The sequence below is a fragment of the Ptychodera flava genome, chromosome 8 (genome assembly GCF_041260155.1).
Source record: "Ptychodera flava strain L36383 chromosome 8, AS_Pfla_20210202, whole genome shotgun sequence".
Lineage (NCBI taxonomy): Eukaryota > Metazoa > Hemichordata > Enteropneusta > Ptychoderidae > Ptychodera > Ptychodera flava.
Genome location: NC_091935.1, coordinates 11,216,363 through 11,238,933, shown reverse-complemented (window position 1 = coordinate 11,238,933; position 22,571 = coordinate 11,216,363). Strand labels below are relative to the sequence as shown.

The 22,571-nt window shown below is 37.6% G+C and overlaps 2 protein-coding genes across 2 annotated transcripts in view; one reads left to right on the top strand and one right to left on the bottom strand.

The window, feature by feature from the left end:
• Nucleotides 1–19,402, top strand: part of LOC139138483 (transmembrane prolyl 4-hydroxylase-like) — a 70,312-nt gene extending 50,910 nt beyond the window's left edge. Inside the window, exons 5-10 of the mRNA XM_070706875.1 lie at nucleotides 12,140–12,174; nucleotides 12,766–12,989; nucleotides 13,879–14,015; nucleotides 14,428–14,518; nucleotides 17,086–17,212; nucleotides 17,828–19,402. Of these exons, the coding sequence (XP_070562976.1) occupies nucleotides 12,140–12,174; nucleotides 12,766–12,989; nucleotides 13,879–14,015; nucleotides 14,428–14,518; nucleotides 17,086–17,212; nucleotides 17,828–18,108 (895 nt within the window). The 3' untranslated portion in view covers nucleotides 18,109–19,402. The remainder of the gene's footprint in view (nucleotides 1–12,139; nucleotides 12,175–12,765; nucleotides 12,990–13,878; nucleotides 14,016–14,427; nucleotides 14,519–17,085; nucleotides 17,213–17,827) is intronic.
• Nucleotides 19,403–20,643: 1,241 nt separating this feature from the next.
• The window catches only part of LOC139138484 (uncharacterized), a 13,141-nt gene continuing 11,213 nt past the window's right edge, over nucleotides 20,644–22,571 (bottom strand). The window contains exon 8 of the mRNA XM_070706876.1: nucleotides 20,644–22,522. Coding sequence (XP_070562977.1) covers nucleotides 22,407–22,522 — 116 coding nt within the window. The 3' untranslated portion in view covers nucleotides 20,644–22,406. The remainder of the gene's footprint in view (nucleotides 22,523–22,571) is intronic.

Below are 22,571 nucleotides of genomic sequence, written 5' to 3'. Positions count from 1 at the left end.
TTCTTCTTAAATGACATGTGCCTGTTCAATTTTTGCCAGACACATCTGGCACAATGGACCTTTTACGTTGTAAGTTCTTTGCATCTGGCTTTCTAGAAAAAACAATAATGTGGATAAATCTTACGGTTTTGCCTTGCATCCACGTTTTGCACCTCTTCTTATCCGTGAAAACAAACATTGACATTATCTCTCCTGTCTCTACTATAGATTTATTACTCTCGACAAAGGTTCCGAGTCTCTTGAAGCACGTCGACAAATATATCACCCCAATATGTGTAATTCACCTAATATGTAATACTGACCCAATGTGTAATAACACTTAACCAAACTGTATGTACGTGCACATACATTCAGTATTGGTCAGCGTGCTTCGAGAAGTTGCGGCCCTTTGATCAATCAGTGCATCAAAGTAATGCCATCACAACACACAAATGTGTTTCCATCCATACTTCTACACCTTAACATAAAGCCCATCGTAGACAATTGTTTGACCGTGTTTTCCATACTTATACAACGTGCAGCGAATCAGCACTCCCTGGTTGTAAATTTGTGATTGAACTCGTTGAGTCTCGAGGGTTAAATTCTGTTTTAGTGTCTCCGTAGATATAATACACATCAATACAAATGCGACTGCAGGCGTAATCACACATTTACAACACTACAGACGTTCTGATCCGCCTTAAATGTTGAACAAGATACCGGATCGATGCCAAACGTATACGAAAGGTCCGGATACTATTGACACCGAAAGAAAGAAAATTATCCATATATAAGAGGTGCCGCTCACTTTTCGCCCGTCTTAGAATCTACTCACAAGAAAGCTCATAACGCTGTGATTATAATAATTCATTATTTTGTCAGCATGTATTTTCTTCTTTAATTCAATTTTCCTCCCGAATTTATTCGCAGCCTAGTTTTTCTGGTTTTAGGATCAAAATTAATAACGTGGCGGGGTCATCTGCCCTTGAAGAAGTCAGTAGCAGCACATAGGGTATCCTAGCGATTGCAAAGGCAGACGGGATATTGGGAATAATTCAATCTTCTCTCCAATACTGCCTTCCGCGTGGGGAAACTCTAGAAGTGTTCTGCCAAATGTGTTTAAATTTCTCACGGGAGTGGTTCGGCTCCCCAGTTGTGTAGGATATAACCGCCCACGTGAAGCTGCGCGCAGCTTCTGGACAGGTCACATCTGTTCGGAGCTTAGAGAATTTAGCGCTCACAGAATATCTTTTCAACGGGTGATAGATGAAGAAAATGAAAATAATCATCACGAGTTACGATTTACGATTTACGAGAGAAAACATACTCTTACGCAATTTTTCGACGGATACATGCCTATCATCAGAAAGATAAACGATAGGCAAGTATTCTTACTTCTACACACACACACACACACACACACACACACACACACACACACACACATACACACATATATATTATATATATATATATATATATATAGAGAGAGAGAGAGAGAGAGAGAGAGAGAGAGAGAGAGAGAGAGAGAGAGAGAGAGAGAGAAGAGAGAGAGAGACTAATCATTAAAATCGACCTAAACGATCGCGTGAGTGCGTGAAACTCGAGTAATATGTACAAAACATGCTTGATGTGTTATCATTTTTATTGCAATATTGCTCTGCAATCCTGTATTATGTGTATGTTTGTAAATATGTATAATTATATGCAAAATTAATGACCTAAATTTGATAATCTATCCAACAAGAGAGAAAAGCAACCAACCTGCTGTAGTTTGCAAGAAACGTAGAATACACACTAAGTTTCTTGGCGTCATTATTTAAGTAGTCTGAAATTTGTTGAAGGAGTACAGAAATAGGAACATTTTGTGATTTGTTTAAGGTCAGTTCTATCGTATTTCATGAGACTTTCTGCGTAGACTACTTCACAGTAAAGTGGCACCAGAGTCGGTTTGTCAGGTCGTCACTACAGGTCGTTCCGTCAATGAATATATTACAAAAACCATGATCATTCTCGAGATACAGCGAAGGTGTGTAAGAAATTGACTTGATTAGATTCAAAGAAATTAATCCCCTTGTTATATGGCAGAAAATAGCGGCAAATCAATAAATTGTCCTCCGGAGTATGTTACAGAAACGTAATTTCGTCTGAAGGCTGCATCTAATACACGTTTTGATCGATTGCCAGACTAGCAACAACCGAAGGTCTTTTCTTTGATTAGAAACATAAGGAAATGTTGGCTTTTCAGTCAAGCTTAACTTTAGATGAAATTTAATGAGATTTTCTTTCATGGACATGCGATTTAGTCTAGTCGGAAGGTAGGGTTCCATGCACCCCATGGATGTATTTTTTAACATACATTTTTGTAATCCTTAGGGTCTATATTTAATGAATTTTGATGTTCCCAAATCAAATCGTGTCCCATGGGGTTCATTTGGTGCCATCTTTGCCGCCATCTTGGCCGCCATCTTGGATTTCAACAATGGGGTAGGGGTCACGTATCTACCGCTCGACGGAAACAGAAACAATAAAATACTATAAACGTTACATTTTTTGAAAGCCAAGATCATGGCCTTTTCATTGATATATAACTTAATAGGGATTAATTAATATTCGAACGTCGATTAGACTTTATATCGGCCATTGGCCGTAAATCGTAAAATTTGCTAAATTTCACACCCAATAATTAAGTTCCCGTTCCTCAAAACAATTTTTCATAAGGTATTTACATATTTTTGGAAGAACTCAGTGCAATAAACAAGAAAAACAACATTAAAAGTATGTGTCTTGAGATTTAGTGGGTGCATGAGCTTGTTTTCTAATTACGCGGTATGCCACATATCCGTGTGTAACATAAGGGGTAGGGGTAATGTTTCCCTTTCTGTTTCGAATCATGAATGATGAAACCATAAAAATGTTACATTTTTTGAAAGTGCTGCATCAGACCTTTCTAAAAATATATAGATTTATGGGGAAAAATTGCATATTCGAAAGTTACAAAGCTTAAACCTTTCGGTTTGTGTCGATTTTAAGTGATTTTTTAAGAACGAAATTACAACATATGGGGTAGGGGTAATGTTTCCCTTTCTTCCTCGAACCATGAATTACGAAACCATATAAATGTTATACTGTTTAAAAGCTCTGAAATGGGCCTTTCCAAACATGTATAGTTTTATTGGGAAAAGTCCATATTTTAAACTTACAAAGCTTATGCCTTTCAGTTTGTGTAAATTTTAAGTGATTTTTTAAGGACGAAATTACAACATATGGGGTAGGGGTAATGTTTCCCTTTCTGCCTCGAACCATGAATTACGAAACCATATAAATGTTATACCGTTTGAAAGCTCTGAAATGGGCCTTTCCAAACATGTATAGTTTTATTGGGAAAAATCCATATTTGAAAGTTACAAAGCTTAAACCTTTCAGTTTGTGTCAATTTTAAGTCATTTTTTTTCAACAAAATTTTAATATAAGGGGTAGGGGTAATGTTTCCCGTTCTGCCTTGAACCATGAATTATGAAACCATATAAATGTATACCGTTTGAAAGCTCTGAAATGGGCCTTTCCAAACATGTATAGTTTTATTGGGAAAAGTCCATATTTGAAAGTTACAAAGCTTAAGCTTTTCAGTTTGTGTCAATTTTAAGTGATTTTTAAACAAAATTATAATATAAGGGGTACGGGTAATGTTTCCCGTTCTGCCTCGAACCATAAATTACGAAACCATATAAATGTTATACTGTTTGAAAGCTCTGAAATGGGCCTTTCCAAACATGTATAGTTTTATTGGCGAAAGTTGCATATTTGAAAGTTACAAAGCTTAAGCCTTTCAGTTTGTGTCAATTTTAAGTGATTTTTTTAAGGACGAAATTACAACATATGGGGTAGGGGTAATGTTTCCCTTTCTGCCTCAAACCATGAATTATGAACCATATAAATGTTATACTGTTTGAAAGCTCTGAAATGGGCCTTTCCAAACATGTATAGTTTTATTGGAAAAAGTCCATATTTGAAAGTTACAAAGCTTTAACCTTTCAGTTTGTGTCAATTTTAAGTCATTTTAAGAACGAAATTACAACATATGGGGTAGGGGTACTGTTTTTCTTTCTGCCTCGAATTATGAATTATGAAACCATATAAATGTTACACTGTTTGAAAGCTCTGAAATGGGCATTTCCAAACATGTATAGTCTTATTGGGAAAAGTCCATATTTTAAAGTTACAAAGCTTATGCCTTTCAGTTTGTGTCAATTTTAAGTGATTTTTTAAACAAAATTATAATATAAGGGGTAGGGGTAATGTTTCCCGTTCTGCCTTGTACCACGAATTATGAAACCATATAAATGTTATACCGTTTGAAAGCTCTGAAATGGGCCTTTCCAAACATGTATAGTTTCATTTGGGAAAGTTGCATATTTGAAAGTTACAAAGCTTAAGCCTTTCAGTTTGTGTCAATTTTAAGTGATTTTTTGAACAAAATTATAATATAAGGGGTAGGGGTAATGTTTCCCGTTCTGCCTTGTACCATGAATTATGAAACCATATAAATGTTATACTGTTTGAAAGCTCTGAAATGGGCCTTTCCAAACATGTATAGTTTCATTTGGGATAGTTGCATATTTGAAAGTTACAAAGCTTAAGCTTTTCAGTTTGTGTCAATTTTAAGTGATTTTTTGAACAATATGCACAAAACAGTTAGTCCGTTGGCCAGGTATCGAAATCATCCCCTCTAAGGCATTTTACCCACTATGATTTTCTGTTAGCTAGTATTCTCAGCTGTCATAATCTGCTTATTTTCCATTTAACTGATGGTGTGTGAGAGTGTAACGACTTGTTTGTGAAGGGCTGTCACGCCCTCAGTAGTAAAATAGGAATGGGTTAGGGGTAACATATTTACCGCTAGTCGGAAACAAAAACAAAAAAAAACCATAAACAATACATTCTTAGAAAGCCCAGATAATCCCCTTACCATTGGTATACAACTAAATGGGGATAAATCGATATTCAAACATCGATTAGATTTTATATCGGACATGAAATGTAAATTGTAAAATTTGCTTAATTTCAAACCCAATAATTAAGTTCATGTTCCTCCAAACAATTTTTACAAGGTATTTATATATCAGTTGAAAGAACTTAATGCAATAGAGAAGTAAAAAACATTAAAGGAGTGTATCTTCTTGAGACTTATGGGATGCGTCGATTGTTTACCTAATATATGGTATGCCGTACATCCCTCTATAATATACATTTAAGGGATAGGGGTATGGATAATGTTTCCTCTCTTACAAAACGCAGCGAATAAGGAAGCCACATAAATATCATATCTCTGAAACACTAACGCAGCTGTTTTTCCAACAAGATATGGCTTGATGGGGTAAACTCAAAAATGATGCAGTGACAATGCCTAAACTCAAAAGTTTGTGTTACTTTACTGACATTTACTTGTTAAAAGGAACACAGAAAAATACTCTATAGGCATTAAATAGCAATAAAAAGCTAAAATGGTGGTTAATAAAAGACGTTTTACTCATTTCAATAACTCAAATTAGGGAAAGAAAGTTAACAGCTATAATATGTCAAAAATTATATATATTCCAAACCCACAAACACTAAATTGGATGTCATAGTCGTCACGCAAAGTTGATATGACAGCAGCAACAATCAATCCCTTTTCTTTAATTGTATCGCAAGAGATATATATTAAGCAATAAAGCACCACTTTGAAAGGATAGCACACGGTTTCGACCGGTAAACAACATATACGCACGAACTTCACTCGTGTGTATAAGGAGTGAAATGGTCAAAACCGAGCTCGAGTGGTGTACCCAACTTATAGGGGTTGTTTATCGCTATATTATATCAGTATATTGAAACTTGTGATGAAAATACAAACAATGTGAAAGAAACCCACTTTGGAGATAGGAATGGCAAACTTTACTGTATATCGTAAATACATGCACAGTCACGTGACCGTCTGGGCAAATCAGAGCTCACTATTAATAGTGTTACTTTTAATACCACACGGGAACACGAGAGAATCTTTTATCGCTGAAAACCAATCACCATTAATCCACAATATAGCTTCTCCATAATAAGATAATATGGATCGACAATACTTTACCTTCCTTACCAGAAAACAAGAGATCATAACCAATTTTTCGAAATTATTTTACAACGCAGAACACTATATACTCCCAATTTTCGACTGGGTACTAAAATTCAATAGCAAAATAATTCTGGAACTAAAACCCGAAAAGCCAAATGTCACAGAACGCATTCAAATTACGCAACTAAATAGTAAACAGAAGGCGAACAAACACTCTCTACACCAAGCAATAAGAAGGCGAGACAAACCTCAGAAAATGACTAAAAAGGCTTATATTCCCATTGACACCTCAATGTTTAAAATGCCTTGTGAGTGAATCTATCATTAGTTTCTTATCATGGATGACATTTACCCAATGTTAGACCCTGACGTCTTTGAAGCAAAGACCCTACAAACGGACGTTTTAGGGTCAATGCTTGAAGATACCACTCCCACCAGCATGATCGAATCAGAGAAGCTAGATTGATCTAACTTTCGAGCTAGATCAGCCACCACAGCAGCTGAGAAAAAATAAGTCAACATAATCATCAGAGTCAAGCGAGCTAGACAACGGCTTCACACATTATACACCACAAAGAGGACATTCTTACACAATTCACAAAAAGCGTTCAAAAGCTTCGTTAAAGGCATTGTTCGCGATCCCAGGGACGGGCATGGCTGGTTGCGTGGCAAATGCAAAATGTTAGTCACGCTGAATCAAGGTGTAATCAAGTAATAGCTTATTTATAGATTGGGAAAATCCTAATCCTGATAGTAATGATGTAATATAAACTTTGCCACTTCTTTGATTTGTATGTTTTACATTCCATGTTGTACTAGCCTGTACTGTACATGAACAGTCAATACATCCGGCAAGTATTCCGTGCTGTTCTTTATAGTTAGGTCCCCGCAATCCGAGATAAGTCTTTCTATAGTGTGAACCATTCTCTTCGATTACTGTAATCTACTCCAATAAATTCCCATTTAACTCATTTGTATGATTACAGGGAAGCCTAAGCCTATCTCTTACAATCTAAGATTTGAGATATTTGACAACAATATGTATGCAATTTTCATATTTTTCATAGGCCTAAATAACACACAGAAGAAAGTCATACTCAATGTTTTGTCCAATTGAAAGTCAAATTTTCACCGAAACAAGTAGAGGTGGCAATCTGTAAGCCAAACGAGAATTAATATTAGCAAAGATGGATATTAACTAAGCCTTTCCCATTTCCGATCCCAGTTACTCATACAACGGGGTATAAGCGAAAGCCAAGAGTATCGAATTTGTTGAAACCTAAGTGGCCCCTATTCAGTACCACGTAGCCTACAGGTACACCTTAAAGAATACTTACCAGGCCATAATACCGAGTGTTGAATTCCTTAAAAGTGGCAACACCTGGAAAGACACTGCGGCAACCAATATATCACCCTGATCTCTAAATATTTACCTCTACACCCAATAAAGCACCGGGACTCAAGACAGTTGTACATCACAAACTTAAGAGAGCGATCGAAGACACTCGCTACACAGAACGCAGGATGGAAGGCTGCAAAGACGATTCTTCAAATAGGCAAAAAAAGAGGCTAAAAACAACACAAACATTCACAGCAACGACGACAGGTCGGGTTTTCTTCCTATACTACGGTACAAAACCAAACCAAAGGGTCTTTCAAAGGCCACCGCACTTCCCTTAAAGCCCGGCTCGAAATGGACTGGGATCATGATTAGTGCCAAGTTTGGTTGGGCGTTTTGGGGCATGGCTCTGCATAATGAGTCTGTTGGTAACGGTTGCGATCGTTCGCATTATCTGCGGATCTGTTTGCTCTCAGATCACGCTCAGGCTCGGACTAATATAGATACGTACAGCCTTCGTTTCAAGGTTCGTTTCAGTCATGCCATGGTAAATACTCGAAATAAAAAGAAAGGAAAACTATCAACTTAATCAAACAAGAGTTTGCTTGAATGAATTTACCGAAGTTTCAGGCCATATCAACGTTCGTTATGTGAATGATTCAGCTGCTGACCGCCACGTACGTACGGAATATTGGCGCCATCTAAAGTCGAATAATTATCAAAAAGTAAAAAGCTTATATCTGGGCTTTCTAAGAATGTATTGTTTATGGTACTTTTTTGTTTTTGTTTCCGACTAGCGGTAAATATGTTACCCCTAGCCCATTCCTATTTTACTACCGAGGGCGTGACAGCCCTTCACAAACAAGTCGTTACACTCTCACACACCATCATGACAGCTGAGAATACTAGCTAACAGAAAATCATAGTGGGTAAAATGCCTTAGAGGGGATGATTTCGATACCTGGTCAACGGACTAACTGTTTTGTGCATATTGTTCAAAAATCACTTAAAATTGACACAAACTGAAAGGCTTAAGCTTTGTAACTTTCAAATATGCAACTTTCGCCAATAAAACTATACATGTTTGGAAAGGCCCATTTCAGAGCTTTCAAACAGTATAACATTTATATGGTTTCATAATTCATGGTTCAAGGCAGAACGGGAAACATTACCCGTACCCCTTATATTATAATTTTGTTTAAAAAATCACTTAAAATTGACACAAACTGAAAGGCATAAGCTTTGTAACTTTCAAATATGGACTTTTCCCAATAAAACTATACATGTTTGGAAAGGCCCATTTCAGAGCTTTCAAACGGTATAACATTTATATGGTTTCATAATTCATGGTTCAAGGCAGAACGGGAAACATTACCCTACCCCTTATATTAAAATTTTGTTGAAAAAAAATCACTTAAAATTGACACAAACTGAAAGGTTTAAGCTTTGTAACTTTTAAATATGGACTTTTTCCAATAAAACTATACATGTTTGGAAAGGCCTATTTCAGAGCTTTCAAACAGTATAACATTTATATGGTTTCGTAATTCATGGTTCGAGGCAGAAAGGGAAACATTACCCCTACCCCATATGTTGTAATTTCGTCCTTAAAAAATCACTTAAAATTGACACAAACTGAAAGGCATAAGCTTTGTAAGTTTAAAATATGGACTTTTCCCAATAAAACTATACATGTTTGGTAAGGCCTATTTCAGAGCTTTTATACAGTATAACATTTATATGGTTTCGTAATTTATGGTTCGAGGAAGAAAGGGAAACATTACCCCTACCCCATATGTTGTAATTTCGTTCTTAAAAAATCACTTAAAATCGACACAAACCGAAAGGTTTAAGCTTTGTAACTTTTGAATATGCAATTTTTTCCCCATAAATCTATATATTTTTAGAAAGGTCTGATGCAGCACTTTCAAAAAATGTAACATTTTTATGGTTTCATCATTCATGATTCGAAACAGAAAGGGAAACATTACCCCTACCCCTTATGTTACACACGGATATGTGGCATACCGCGTAATAAGAAAACAAGCTCATGCACCCACTAAATCTCAAGACACATACTTTTAATCTTGTTTTTCTTGTTTATTGCACTGAGTTCTTCCAAAAAATATGTAAATACCTTATGAAAAATTGTTTTGAGGAACGGGAACTTAATTATTGGGTGTGAAATTTAGCAAATTTTACGATTTACGGCCAATGGCCGATATAAAGTCTAATCGACGTTCGAATATTAATTAATCCCTATTAAGTTATATATCAATGAAAAGGCCATGATCTTGGCTTTCTAAAAATGTAACGTTTATAGTATTTTATTGTTTCTGTTTCCGTCGAGCGGTAGATACGTGACCCCTACCCCATCGTTGAAATCCAAGATGGCGGCCAAGATGGCGGCAAAGATGGCGCCAAATGAACCCCATGGGACACGATTTGATTTTGGGAACATCAAAATTCATTAAATATAGACCCTAAGGATTACAAAAATGTATGTTAAAAAAATACATCCATGGGGTGCATGGGAACCCTACCTTCCGACCCGACTAATTGTTATCAGAACGCTGTATTACCGTTCGTGTAATACACCATACACAATATAAGTTGTAATCACAACAAGATTTTTCCAATACACTGACAAAGTCGACTGCAAAGTCGGCTGTAGAAACCAACACCATAGAAAAATCGTTTTCCAGGTTTCCGTTTAATGTCGATCCGGGCGTAAGCGATGTTGGAGATCGCGTGTCAGCTTCCTCACTTAATAACCGTTATCATTGATCGAAATTCTGTTATTGACAAGGTCTCAACCTTGTTCGTCACCGCCGATAGATTTGGCGACATCGTTAAGTGAGGCGGAGGGAACGATTTAACGAGAGTTGTGTAGTGAGAATGATTTGATTGAAGAAATGTTCTCGCTAAGTTGTCAGTTGCCGCGTCCGCCATTTTCTTTGTCCTTAGGGACGGACCATTAGATCTTGGGAGGTTGGGGTGGTCACAATCGGATTGTGAATATTGTTTATACAATTGTAAATTTTTGAAAAAAAAAATTTCCAAGTGAGTCTTTCTTTTCTAAGGAAACTGTCAGATTTATCGTCTTTTTTTATTTTTTTATTTTTTTTATTTTTTGCAAACTAGTTTCAATTTTTGTCTGTTTTTGACCACCCACTCCCAAGATCTACTGGTCTTTCCCTCGACAGCAAATGAACTGAACAGGAAACATTCCCAGTAGCACTTGCAAAAGACTGACACACAATCAGTCAGACCTACACAGCTTAGTTTGTGCTTGCTTGGTCTGCACTAGATATACCGCGCAACTTTGAAGCTGAACACATAGACGTCGATTTTACGGTTGTCTTTAATGCTTGCAATTGTAAGCTCACAGTTTTTTAGGCTCTGCGAAATAAAATGGGGAAATCATGTCTTCCAAAACAGAAGCATAATGATTGATTGTGCGCAGTAATAAATCTGCGGGAAATTGAAATTGTTACATCAATAGCACGAAGATCCAGACAGGTAGCCGCCGTTCTGGAGCCGTGACATCTTGAACAAATGGATCAGGCGTTTTGAGTTGGGTTTATTTTACTCGAAATTAATATTTGAAATAGAGAGGAGTCGCTTACTTTGATCCAAAATACACTTCATTGAAAAGTCAGTAAGTTTGAAGGTATAATCACTGTACAATCATGTGATAATGCGTTTTTGGCTCTGTCGACAGCGGTATCATATTCTCCACCCAAAGAGGTAAAGACAAACGTTCAGTCTGTCCGCAGTACCTGTTGATGTCAATATTAAATGTGCACTCAGTGCCAGCATATCCATAATCAAGTGACCTGTATGCAGTGAACATCTAATGCCATGTACAGGCGACAAATTACAAAAGAAAGGTCATAATGTAGAACAGTTACTGCTGCAAGCTGCAAAATGTTAGATATGAATATACTGTGTGTCAAGATAATACTGAACATGATTGCCACGTGGTAGAGGACATTTCAATCCAAAAATGGTCTCTTGGCAGAAATTATACTTGAAAATTCACTCAGTTGCCTTGATATACCCTTTTGCCAGAAAAGTTTAGCATGTGAAAACGACACACTACAAACAATTACAGGAAATACAGTTGCTTTCTTTAAAGCTTAAAGAATGTACAATCTGTCACTCTATCCGATGAACAGATCGCAGCAAGTAATACATTTGATGAGTTTTCAAGCCGACACTTGAAACTGTACGTATTACGCCTAATAACCTAACCCAGAGACACGACATCGCGAGCATACATGGCGCACTTACAAAATGGGGAAGACCGAGAAGTCTTCTCCGGATATAGATTACACGCTTACTGTGAGGAGAAGTTTCTGAAGACATTAGCCAGAGCTTTTTACTCTAAATGTATTCATATTATAGCATAGAAAACACATCCTGTGAGGCCGTATTTTCCTATGTTGTCAGATATGGCGGTCTTTCGTTAATATCTTGTACTTTCTTGAACTCTTCAAACCATTCAATATATCTCACTCCCAACGTCTCAGAAGGTTCTGTTCTGATGTAATCCTTGATTTCTAGTTGGTTATGATTTACGAAGAACTATTACTTTTGTTTAATTTTCACGGTAGTAACCTAAAACTCGATTACACTAGGTAGATTGTTGACGACCATTCAATGTTTTATTGCCTTAAGAATTTCTACGTCTGTCTTTAATCGTATAGGTACAAAGATTTGCATATGGATCATGATGGTGACGGTGAGTAATTTGAGGTCACTCCCTGGAGAGTCGCTTTTCAATGTTATCCTTTTACAGCTTACCTCTTCCAAACCACGCGTGATTTCTTCCAAGACACGCGTGACTTCTTCCAAAACACGCGTGACTTCATGAGAGAGAGAGAGAGAGAGAGAGAGAGAGAGAGAGAGAGAGAATTGAAATCTCTCTGTACATGACAGTCGCTTCAGTAGGTATGTACAGAAAGCTTGACTCGACATTAGATCGCAGTTGTATATCTTGAACTGGGTTAAATCATTACCCCGTGCGTGATTCGCTTTTACGACCTTCGATTAATTGAATTTTTTTCTCCAGAGTGCGATTTATCGCAATAAGTATCTCATTCCCTTTCTGTCTTACACTGTCCACGGAGATTTGTAGTGAATCTATCTTTTCAGCGGATTTAAAGGGCTCTGTTTTGTTTATAACTATAACCTGTTGGAAATGTTAACTTCGTGAGAGGATCGATGAAATTAGTTGACGTTTGTGCTTAGCGAAAAAGAGTATTCCATTTCTATCAGCCACAGCTCCCGAATTGGGTAATGTAACACTTGGCGGCGCTGCACCCACTTTCAGATATGCTAAACGTGAAAGAATTCGTGGCTCTGAATGAAACGAGTATACGTGAGTGGATGGATGAAAGGACTTCGAACAGTGGAGCAAATAAAATACGCCACAGCAAACAAACATGGCTGCAACAGACCACCACAGACAATCCTGTATTGAGGGCGCTACGAGAGAGAGTGATCAAGCTCACAAGACTACCGAGGAACGTAATTGAATACAGTGAACAACTGCAGGTATATTCTCCGATTGCATGATTCTCACTTCAGTGCAGCCGTAGCTTTAATATGTTCACCCTACATTGACGAATGCTTAAACCTTTGAGTGATATAATTTTTCCCTCAAAAATTTAGTGCGACATTTACCAATTATTATGATTTTTTCTGTAATAGTGTTGATGATTTTTAATCAAACGGACATAACTTGTAATTGCCTTCAGTTTTTTATCAAAATTTTGGTGATAATCTGAACAAAAATGTCTAGATTTAAAAAAAATAGCTTGCATTATATTTTTAAAGGTGACAAAAATGACTATAGCACTCAAAGGGTTAAAGCTTACAAAAATGCTGCTATTTATGATGTTAGAACTTTCATTTTCCTCAATAAAGGTATAATTTCCCTTGTCAGTAGTATACCTCCTGATAAAAGACCCTTTGAGCGGTTACGTGTTGTTTTAGGTCGTTACTCTATTCAGTTTTTATTTCAATTAACAAGATCCGACTTCCGGAAACGAAAATAGTAAAGATAACGAAAACAAGAACATTTAAGCACTGTAGTAAATCCTACTGAGTGTCAAGTGGAAGATGGCGACAATCTGTTTACTTCAGAACCGTACAGTGTGTACACGTAACCCTATAGCTATTAACAATATCTGCCGTGCGAATTCGAAGCGCGGTGAGATTTTTTCATGTTCATTTTCTGTCCGAGCGAACGTAAAGTCAACGGCTGAAGCGGGGATGATAAACAAAACCTTTTCTTTTCTTTTCCAGCCTTATGGTTTTGGCCACAATCTTTGGTATCCAAACGCCGTTTGCAACTTTGCTAATTGACGCGTTCCAGCTAAGCCGATACACATTTCATCTTTTTTTGCTATTTCGGATTCTTCCGATTTCATTTTTGCATTAGGTCGTGTACTATGAAGTAGGCGGTCACTATCATGCTCATTACGACTCGGAAGACAGAGAGATCGGTCCGAATATCACCTGCGGGCAAATGGGTTTCAATTACACAGACCATACCAATATGACGTACAGACTCTGCAGGTTAGAAAACAATAATTGCGTATGGGCTAATTTTTTGCGTATGCGCTATTTTTTGAAAATTTGCCCGTTTTCTTCATACCTGCGTATTTGTACCCATGTTTAGCTAAATGTTTGTCTGTTTACATTTGTTTTCGCTTGTTTTGTTTGATTCAGATTAAAAAGCTGGTAAAAGTTTAACAATTTTGGTGCCATCAAGGTTAAGGGATAACGCGTTCCAACGATGGACACACGTATTTAGCGAGCCTTTTCTCCTTATAAGCTAAACCACGGTCCCTCCACAAAGGGACCGTGGCTAAACTAAACAAAGCCTTCCGTTGCCGTCATGGAAAAAAGACTCTTCCAAGACAATTTTTCCAATTTGTCATCTCATAATAATTTCATTCCTGAAATTTGCATTTCACTCCCCTTCTAGGTACATGACAATATTGTATTATTTAAATGACGTAGAAGACGGCGGTGAAACAGCTTTTCCTGTCGCAAATAACGAAACATTTACAGTAGAGGTGAGTCGTTATTAATTCATGCCATTTGATTAAAAACACTTTTTCGTTTTATTTACAAGACAATGTATAATACAGAATCCAATCATAATGTAGTAGTCCACCCACTTCAAGCGTCACTTATTCTTTAAGCAAACGCCCTCATCGACAAAAAATCACACAGGTCGTTGTTGATACCCGAGTAGTCTGGTTCCCTGACCCATTTCCCCGGTAGAGGGCGTGGGGAAATATAGGGTCAGGTACCGGGTAGCCATCTTGAACAGAATTTTGTTCAAGATGGCGGAGGTTAGTCACCTGACAGAACATGCAACAACAAATATGGCTGCTACCATGAAAACGCCGGTCAAAATTCGACTGGATCAGAATTATGTTCAAACACTGGCACCCGAACCAAAAACATTGGCACACGAGACGGGAAACATAAACTGAAAGGATTAATCCAGAAGTACGGGGAAATAGAGGTGATTGAAGGCTGGCTGTCACATGATATCGCAGCAGTACGTGGCGTGTATCGAACGCGCTAGGGTCATTGAGGTCATCGCCGACTGTGGCGTGACCCCAATGACCAGAGCACGTTCGATACACGCCACAAGTACTGCTGCGATATCACAGCTAATTGAAAGCAAACTTTGTTGGAACTATGAACGACGATTGATTTCGATGGATAGAATGGTGTCCGAATTTTGTGAAAAATGCAAGGCATCATGTCGACGTTCTAAAAGTATCAAGAGGTTGTGCCTAAATCACAGTGGCTAAATCATGGAGGTAAAAAGTCTTTCTTTCTACCTCCACGGCTTTGTGGTACAAACAAGAAGTTGGTGTCAAGTGAGCCTGAAAGTGCGAAAAACAAGAAACATGAGAAAAAGTTACAAGTGTTACTTTCATCCAATCACAGCAACCCAATGGCGTCCATGTTTACATTAGCCGGTACCTGACCCCATGACCTGACCCTATATTTCCCACGCCCTCTACCGGGGAAATGGGTCAGGGAACCAGACTAGATACCCGAGGGTCATTGTGCGCATGCTCAACTCGGTTCCTTTGCACATGACTCGAGACGGAAAGTTTCAAGCTTTTGCTCTAACTTTCTTCAAGTAAACAGTAGATCGTTCACTGCAGAAATCAACAATAAATAAAAGGGGCGTCCAAGCAAATTTTGGTTTTAGAGAATCAAATTGCGTACATTTTACAGACATTTAATTTCAAATTTGAAATTCAAAATGGCCGCCAGTCCAGACGTTAACTCTTAAAGGTATACAGTCACCTGTAATCTAAATATGCCCATATATGGTCAAAGGGGCGTACCTTTGTATTCAAAATGCCCATGTGAGGGCGCTGTTTTTAAAAAGCGGCCACGCGCTTAAAATCTGTGATCGGTTAGATTTTCTCTTACCGTGGTAGCTGTGGCAAAATTGTAACAGGTGACAGTATATCTTTAAGGGAAAATTATTATTAGGAAAACAAGAGATGAAATTTAATTTCCTCCGTGGGGTTTAAAATTAATCCACATAAGCAGGGGATCAATAAAGTATTGTTATATTTTGAGAATCCGAATCATCTATGTATATATAATATATTATTTACGAAGTAAAACAATACAAATTACGCCTGTGTGGATGTAAAAAAAAGCTCACTTTATGAAGTTTGCGGTTTGTTGTTCTGAATAACATACATTTTTTTTCTGGATGGAAGAAATTACTTAAACTCTCATGTCGCGGCAAGTGTAGTGGACTGTTGTACAACATGATGGCGTATGTCTTATCTATCTCCCCACCAGTGTGCTTCACGGATCCTGCCAATATAAATTACTCCATAAATAAAACTTGTGAAAAAGTGATGTCAAACACAGCTACTCTATTTCTCGAATTACGAATTGCCGTGTAGACAACTGCATAATTACTGGCGTTCACCGAAACCTAATGATATTCACGATGAATTGGATGATTACACGGTAACTCTGGAGTCGCGGATTGTGCTAGTGAAAAATAATTCATTAAAATTCTCACAGAAACTAATTTTAGTAGTTGTACCTTCTGTGTACCTTCTCACCATTGATTTTGTATATCAAATGCAGTTCTTGTTTTAACCCGCAAAGTATGTTGAAAGACACACAATTTACATGTAGCTCGTCAACACAGGGACTGTTCGCGTATAATGCACTCGTAGTGTTTACATTTGAATTCTAGTCACGGCCAGAATTCATAGGTCAACAATATCAATGAGGTATGCACATGTACAAGAATAGTTAACAAGCTGAACACTGCGCATCTCAATATGCTTTGAGGAGTAGAATTAGAAACTGTAGTGAGAAATGTAAAACAAAAATAGTAAAAAAAATGTGATCAAAAGTTGCAGCTATTGCCCTATAATCAGTTTCTTGAGAAAGTTTAGTCAAAGATATCAAAGTAACGATTCGCAAAATGTGCAAACAAAGTCCTTAATATTGATCGGGTTCTTCCTTCCGATTCCGGTTAACAAACTGGAATAGTTACGGAATATTGTGGTTCGTCTTATCTCTAGCTCTACCTTATTTGCGTCTTATTAAACTTTCTTATTTGATCTCTCCACAGACGCTGAGGGCGGCTGGTAACCGGCTGTATGACCTCAGCTCACACTGCCTTGATTCCAACGTTGTGGTCAAACCCGAAAAGGGAAAAGCTGTGATGTGGTACAACCACTATGTCGACGGAGAAACGGGTAATTGCGCAATATTCAGTATAGAGCCGGACGCCATTGCTTTCTTTTCTAACCAATACCATGCCATATCTTCCTGCATTTCACAGAAATATACTCAGAGATAACAAGCCACAGCGCTTTGAAGCTGATGTGCTAAACAGTGCCAGAAATAAAGCTAGCATAGTCTTACATTTGAAAGAACTTGCATATAAAGGTTCTTCATATCGTGACCAGATAGCTTTGAATCTAAGCAGATTTAGGTTTGTATAAACCTCTTTTGTCCACACAATACACTGCTATTCTCGTTTGTCTTTACGAAGAGTGTGCGTGTTTAACATGAAGAACAGCATACAAGATTCAAGTCGTTCGTTCTCCAAAACACAAAGCCGCGAACATCATATTTTCGATGGTTTCATTTTGCAAACAAAAACACAACTTTCACACTTGCGTATTCTCAGACAGCCAACACAAATATTGAAGAATGTTGGGATTGCCGTTCTTCTGGAACTTATATCTCTGAAATGCATCGCAGAGCAACATAAATTATTCGTATTATATAGGTTTTCAGATTAGATATTGAGTCCCTGTCAGAGAAATGACATTTCGCCCTCTGGTTTGTGTTTTCTGTTCGACCAGGCTGGATAGGTGATATGGACAACTACACGCTCCATGGCGGATGCGACGTCCATAGAGGCACCAAATGGATTGCCAACAATTGGATCAACGTTGCGGATACGCCAGAGCAGCAAGCCGCGTTCGACAAATACATGACCGACGTGTACCGCAAGGAGAAAGAAGAAGGAGAGGCCAAGAAGTACACGGGTGCCGAAGACGAGCTCGACGAAGATGCGGCAAACTTGGACATTGAGGGCGTTTTTCCGGAAGGGGGCATTGCCGACGGAAAGGCGGAACTATGACGTGCAAATAATAAAGCTGCATCCTTTAAAAACGTCCCATAGATTTGCCAGTGTGCACGTCATTTGGCTGTTCACGTGAAGCAATGAAAAGGATGTCCAACTGTGCATACAGGAGAGTTAACCGCGGTTTACTTCCACTCATTCAAAACAACTCTCAACTTTGCGAGTAGAATGTACAATTTGCCTTTTATTGAGCATATCACTAATCTTAGAAAGCAGAGTGATCAATCAGCCCTTTTGATTATATAACACTTGAAAGGGTGCTAAAAACTTACTATTCCTTGATGTATTTAATTATTTTCATATTCAAATTCTGCGATGAATGCGCTCTGTATCACTGAGAGATTGGAAGTGAATTTTTTGACTTATTGCCCTATTTTGCCTTATTGTTACTACTTACGCGCGACGTACTTTCTCGTTGGTAAATTTCACTCGTTCTTCAACATATCCCACAACACCATATCACGGAAAATGAACCAGCGAATAAAGTTTTGCACTCTATAGGATTCTTAACCAACAGTAGTGTACATTATTATTAATGAACGCACCTGGGAACATCTAATTATCTAGTATATGTAGAACCTCTTGTACAAACTTAACAGTGCCTTCATGAAATTCTTAATAATGTTTGGAAATGTTGTAATCCATCCCGGTTATTTTCAGCTTTATGTATTCAAAGTCTTGAACTGTTACTTTTGGTGTTGCCATATTTTCATAATAATGACAATTTGGCAGTAGTCCAAGCTATTGTTTCACTCTTGTACATACCATATGTATTGCAAGTTTATAAGGAACGATGCCCAGCTAAAGATTGACACGTTGCTGTAAAAGAGTATAGGCAACAAAATTGGGCATCTGGCGTTCTTAGAATTACGCCATTTCAGATTTGTCCCTGTAACAGCTACCCTCCTGATTCGATAAGAAGACAATTTTATTGATGATATTTGCGTGAACGGATCTTACGTCCAGATGTGGATTAGAAAATTACAGCAATACGTATGTCGCTATAGATGGTGCACCCGGTGCTCAGCCAGATATCGAAGAGAACTCTGGCACAAGAAAAAACTTCTTTAAAATCATTGTTATTGATCAAGTATTGATCGAGCTATCTGTATTGTAAATATATTTTTAAAAGTATATAGCCTAATCTATGATGTGTGTATTTCTATTTACTGTAATCGTATAAATACGTGATATTTACAAAACAATGAATTTCCCACATCCTGTAATGGGGCTGTTAGATTTCCGTCGAAATTTGCAAGATTAATGGTTGCAATACAATTTTTGAAAGACATCTCTGTGTGCGGAGTTTTCTTTTCTGTTTCCGTTTCAAAGTTATAAACTTTAAAAAAGTGTTTCCTGAGATTTTAGACACAGAACAAATAACCTTACCTTGCTATAGTTCAGAATTTTAGGACTGAGTTAAAGACCCCAAACATGAACAATATTTGGTGTGACGTACGCGTTATGTCCACAACATGCCAAGTGCAACTCATTCATCGTCTTATCGGAAGGAAGTAGAGGTTATGAAATCGATTTTTTTGTCTATGATATAGCAATTAGATATTCTCGACAGCGCCATAGCCTTTTTTTTCGAAAGAAACCAGAACGGTTCGTTTCCTTCTCATGTTCCAAGGGATCCTCAGTTCGCTACTATCACATTCTTTGTCCAATCATATTTTTTATCAGAGATGTAGGGTTTAATTTCTCATTCATATTCTGTCTAATGATCGGAGAAACCAAATCTGTTTCCATTATCAATTGCCAAGAAATTACTTTTTAAATGTTTGTATATATTTCTCCGGTGTATTGTAAAATATGTTGCTTTTTGCGTGCAACAATGCAGTCCTGATTCAGTCGAATGGTAATTATCAGCAAACTATGTTCTGATGAAATGCATAAATAAAACGTTACTTTTCATATTGCTGTGTCTTGTACTCCCTGCATGTCTTCCATGTCCAGTGATAATTACAGTGTCTATGGTTTCGTTCTAAATTCCCAAGACCTGTTATCCCATTATGAAGCCTAACAGGAATTCTATACAGAAATGTAAAAAATAGTTTTCTCTTCCTCATATTCTTTGTGTGTTTTACATTATTCTCAAATTTCCCTACTTTTGTGATGACTTCCCGCGATGGAATGTTGTCTCTCAGATTCAAGCACATCCTCGGCGGCCGTAATTTAGTGAATTTCTAAAAATCACTTTTCCCCGGAAAGACCAACTCTTTCTGATGTCAAGACGAGAGGTCACTTTAGAGGAGAGATCATTTCATTACCGGAGCCTGATGGAGTTTTTAAATTTTTCAAATAGAAGGTAAAACTTTGTCGTTTGTTACCTTATTAGTACCTTAACATGAAAGATCTTTCTTTAGAAAAGCTCGCTGTATACACAGTTATTAAGAAGTGGACAGGGGTGTAAACGCTAGACTGTACACAGTACTGGTACACACCAAAACAGCTAGTCTGCAACTTAGTATACTGAGACACAAAATCCAAGGAAATCCTGTCCCTTTGATACATCAGAAACGCAGACTGTTCAATAGTTTATGAATTGTTTTATTCAACAAATGAGACACAAAAAAGAAAATTATACAAACGCATTTGTCATTTAATAGTTGTCACTGACTATCAATTCAAAACTCTACCTGGAGTTGCCGCTCTGTAGAGCGCAACGCCCAACGGATTGGACTGTGGGATTTTAGCTAATTGATAATGCCTCAAAATTCAACCCTCAATAATCTTGTGAGACCTAATCAGATTTAAACTGAATAGATCTGTGATTAACATTGAATAAGATCTGTAATTAACACTGATATATCTACACTGATATATCTACTATATAACCGACCATCTCGTTTCACTAAGTTTGAAATTTGTCTATTAGTACTGTAGTTCAAGGTTTTTTCAAATTTTGTTTTTAATTTTCAAGTTATTCGTCAATCGATAGGTTAATATGGGAGTCTTTTGTCAAGGTGAGCAATTTTTGTGTTAAATATACTACGTCATTGATTTCGACGGAATTTACCCTGCTGTAATTATTAGCATGGTCTATATTATACTGTGAATATGAAAAATTACATTAAACACTGAAAAGTTAACATCTGTTTCGAATTATGTCAACTGTTCTGAACATAATTCCTATGAGAGGATGAGGTTTTAAGTCAGTTTAAGAAATATTCATTTTGATCTACAAATCACACGAAACTGGTAGAATTCGTCATGTGATAAGTCTCAAACCATTATCAAAATACTGATAAAACGATACGAAAGCATAGGTGCAAAGCCTTCCGTGTCATCGCGCCTTTACCGGCATTAGAAGAAAGGACACGAAGTTTAGCACATTCCAAGCAATGGTGGCGCTATAAGAAGATACTGCACTACACCACCAACCGACAACATTTTGGGGATTTACCACGAGTTCGTAAAACAAAGTTGACTGAGAGGGCGCAATAATTTACCCTAAAAATGACTGCATTGTAGAATCGTGAAAACACTTGTATCTTGATGTTTATTGTGATTTAGCAAGAAATTGTGGACTCCAACTTTCCTGACGTGAAAGATTGTCAACTTATTAATATGCGGCGGAAATACTCACATTTGTTATGCTTTATCAACAATGGTATTTTATCTTTTGATAAAATCTGTGAGCGCCCTCACTGTTTTTGTATTTGGAAGTTGAGATGTCTCATTACAAGAAACTTCAAATATCAAGTGTAACAACACAAGAAAATAGAAGCTGCAATGTCATCTTTAGCCTGCCAGAAAAATGGGGAAAAGTTCTGAGCTGTTTCGACTCTGCTTAGATGTACAAAAACGACAGTAAAGATTTCACAATTAATCAAAACTCCTCGACCCAACAAAATGCATTCACACACTGCTGTCGGATTCAGATACGAAAACATCCTTCAAGTTTCATAAAATAAATCGTTTACCTCAGGAACGGCAACATTTGCGATTTAATGTGAATGTTTGCGATTTAATGTGAAAATATCAATAAAGTGTGAAAGTTTACGTTATAATCGAGAATTTATGAAAGTTTCAGTGACCGATACATGAAACCACTATATCGCCCTCTGTCGGCAATTTTTGTCACATTATGACATATGACAGGGGGGGGGGGGGGGGGGCGAGTTGCAAGCTACGCGACTGCTACCTGTGAAATGTATTTGCTTCGTAATTGCATATACGGTCTATCAAAGCAAATCGGATTATTGCAACTACAGACGACTCTTCGATATCGACCTCTTGCGAGGTGTCATAAATGTGGCAATACTGAGGTGCCACTTGACTGAAGTGAATTACAATCTCCCTAAGGCAGTCGAGGCGGCGACAGATATGACGATAGGTAATCCGAATGCTAGACTGCCGACACCCGCCGTCGTGCTCGGTGGAATGCAGTCTTCGTCACGGCTCACTGGAAACAAGAAAGACACGGTAAAAAGGATTATTTTTTTACGTGCGAA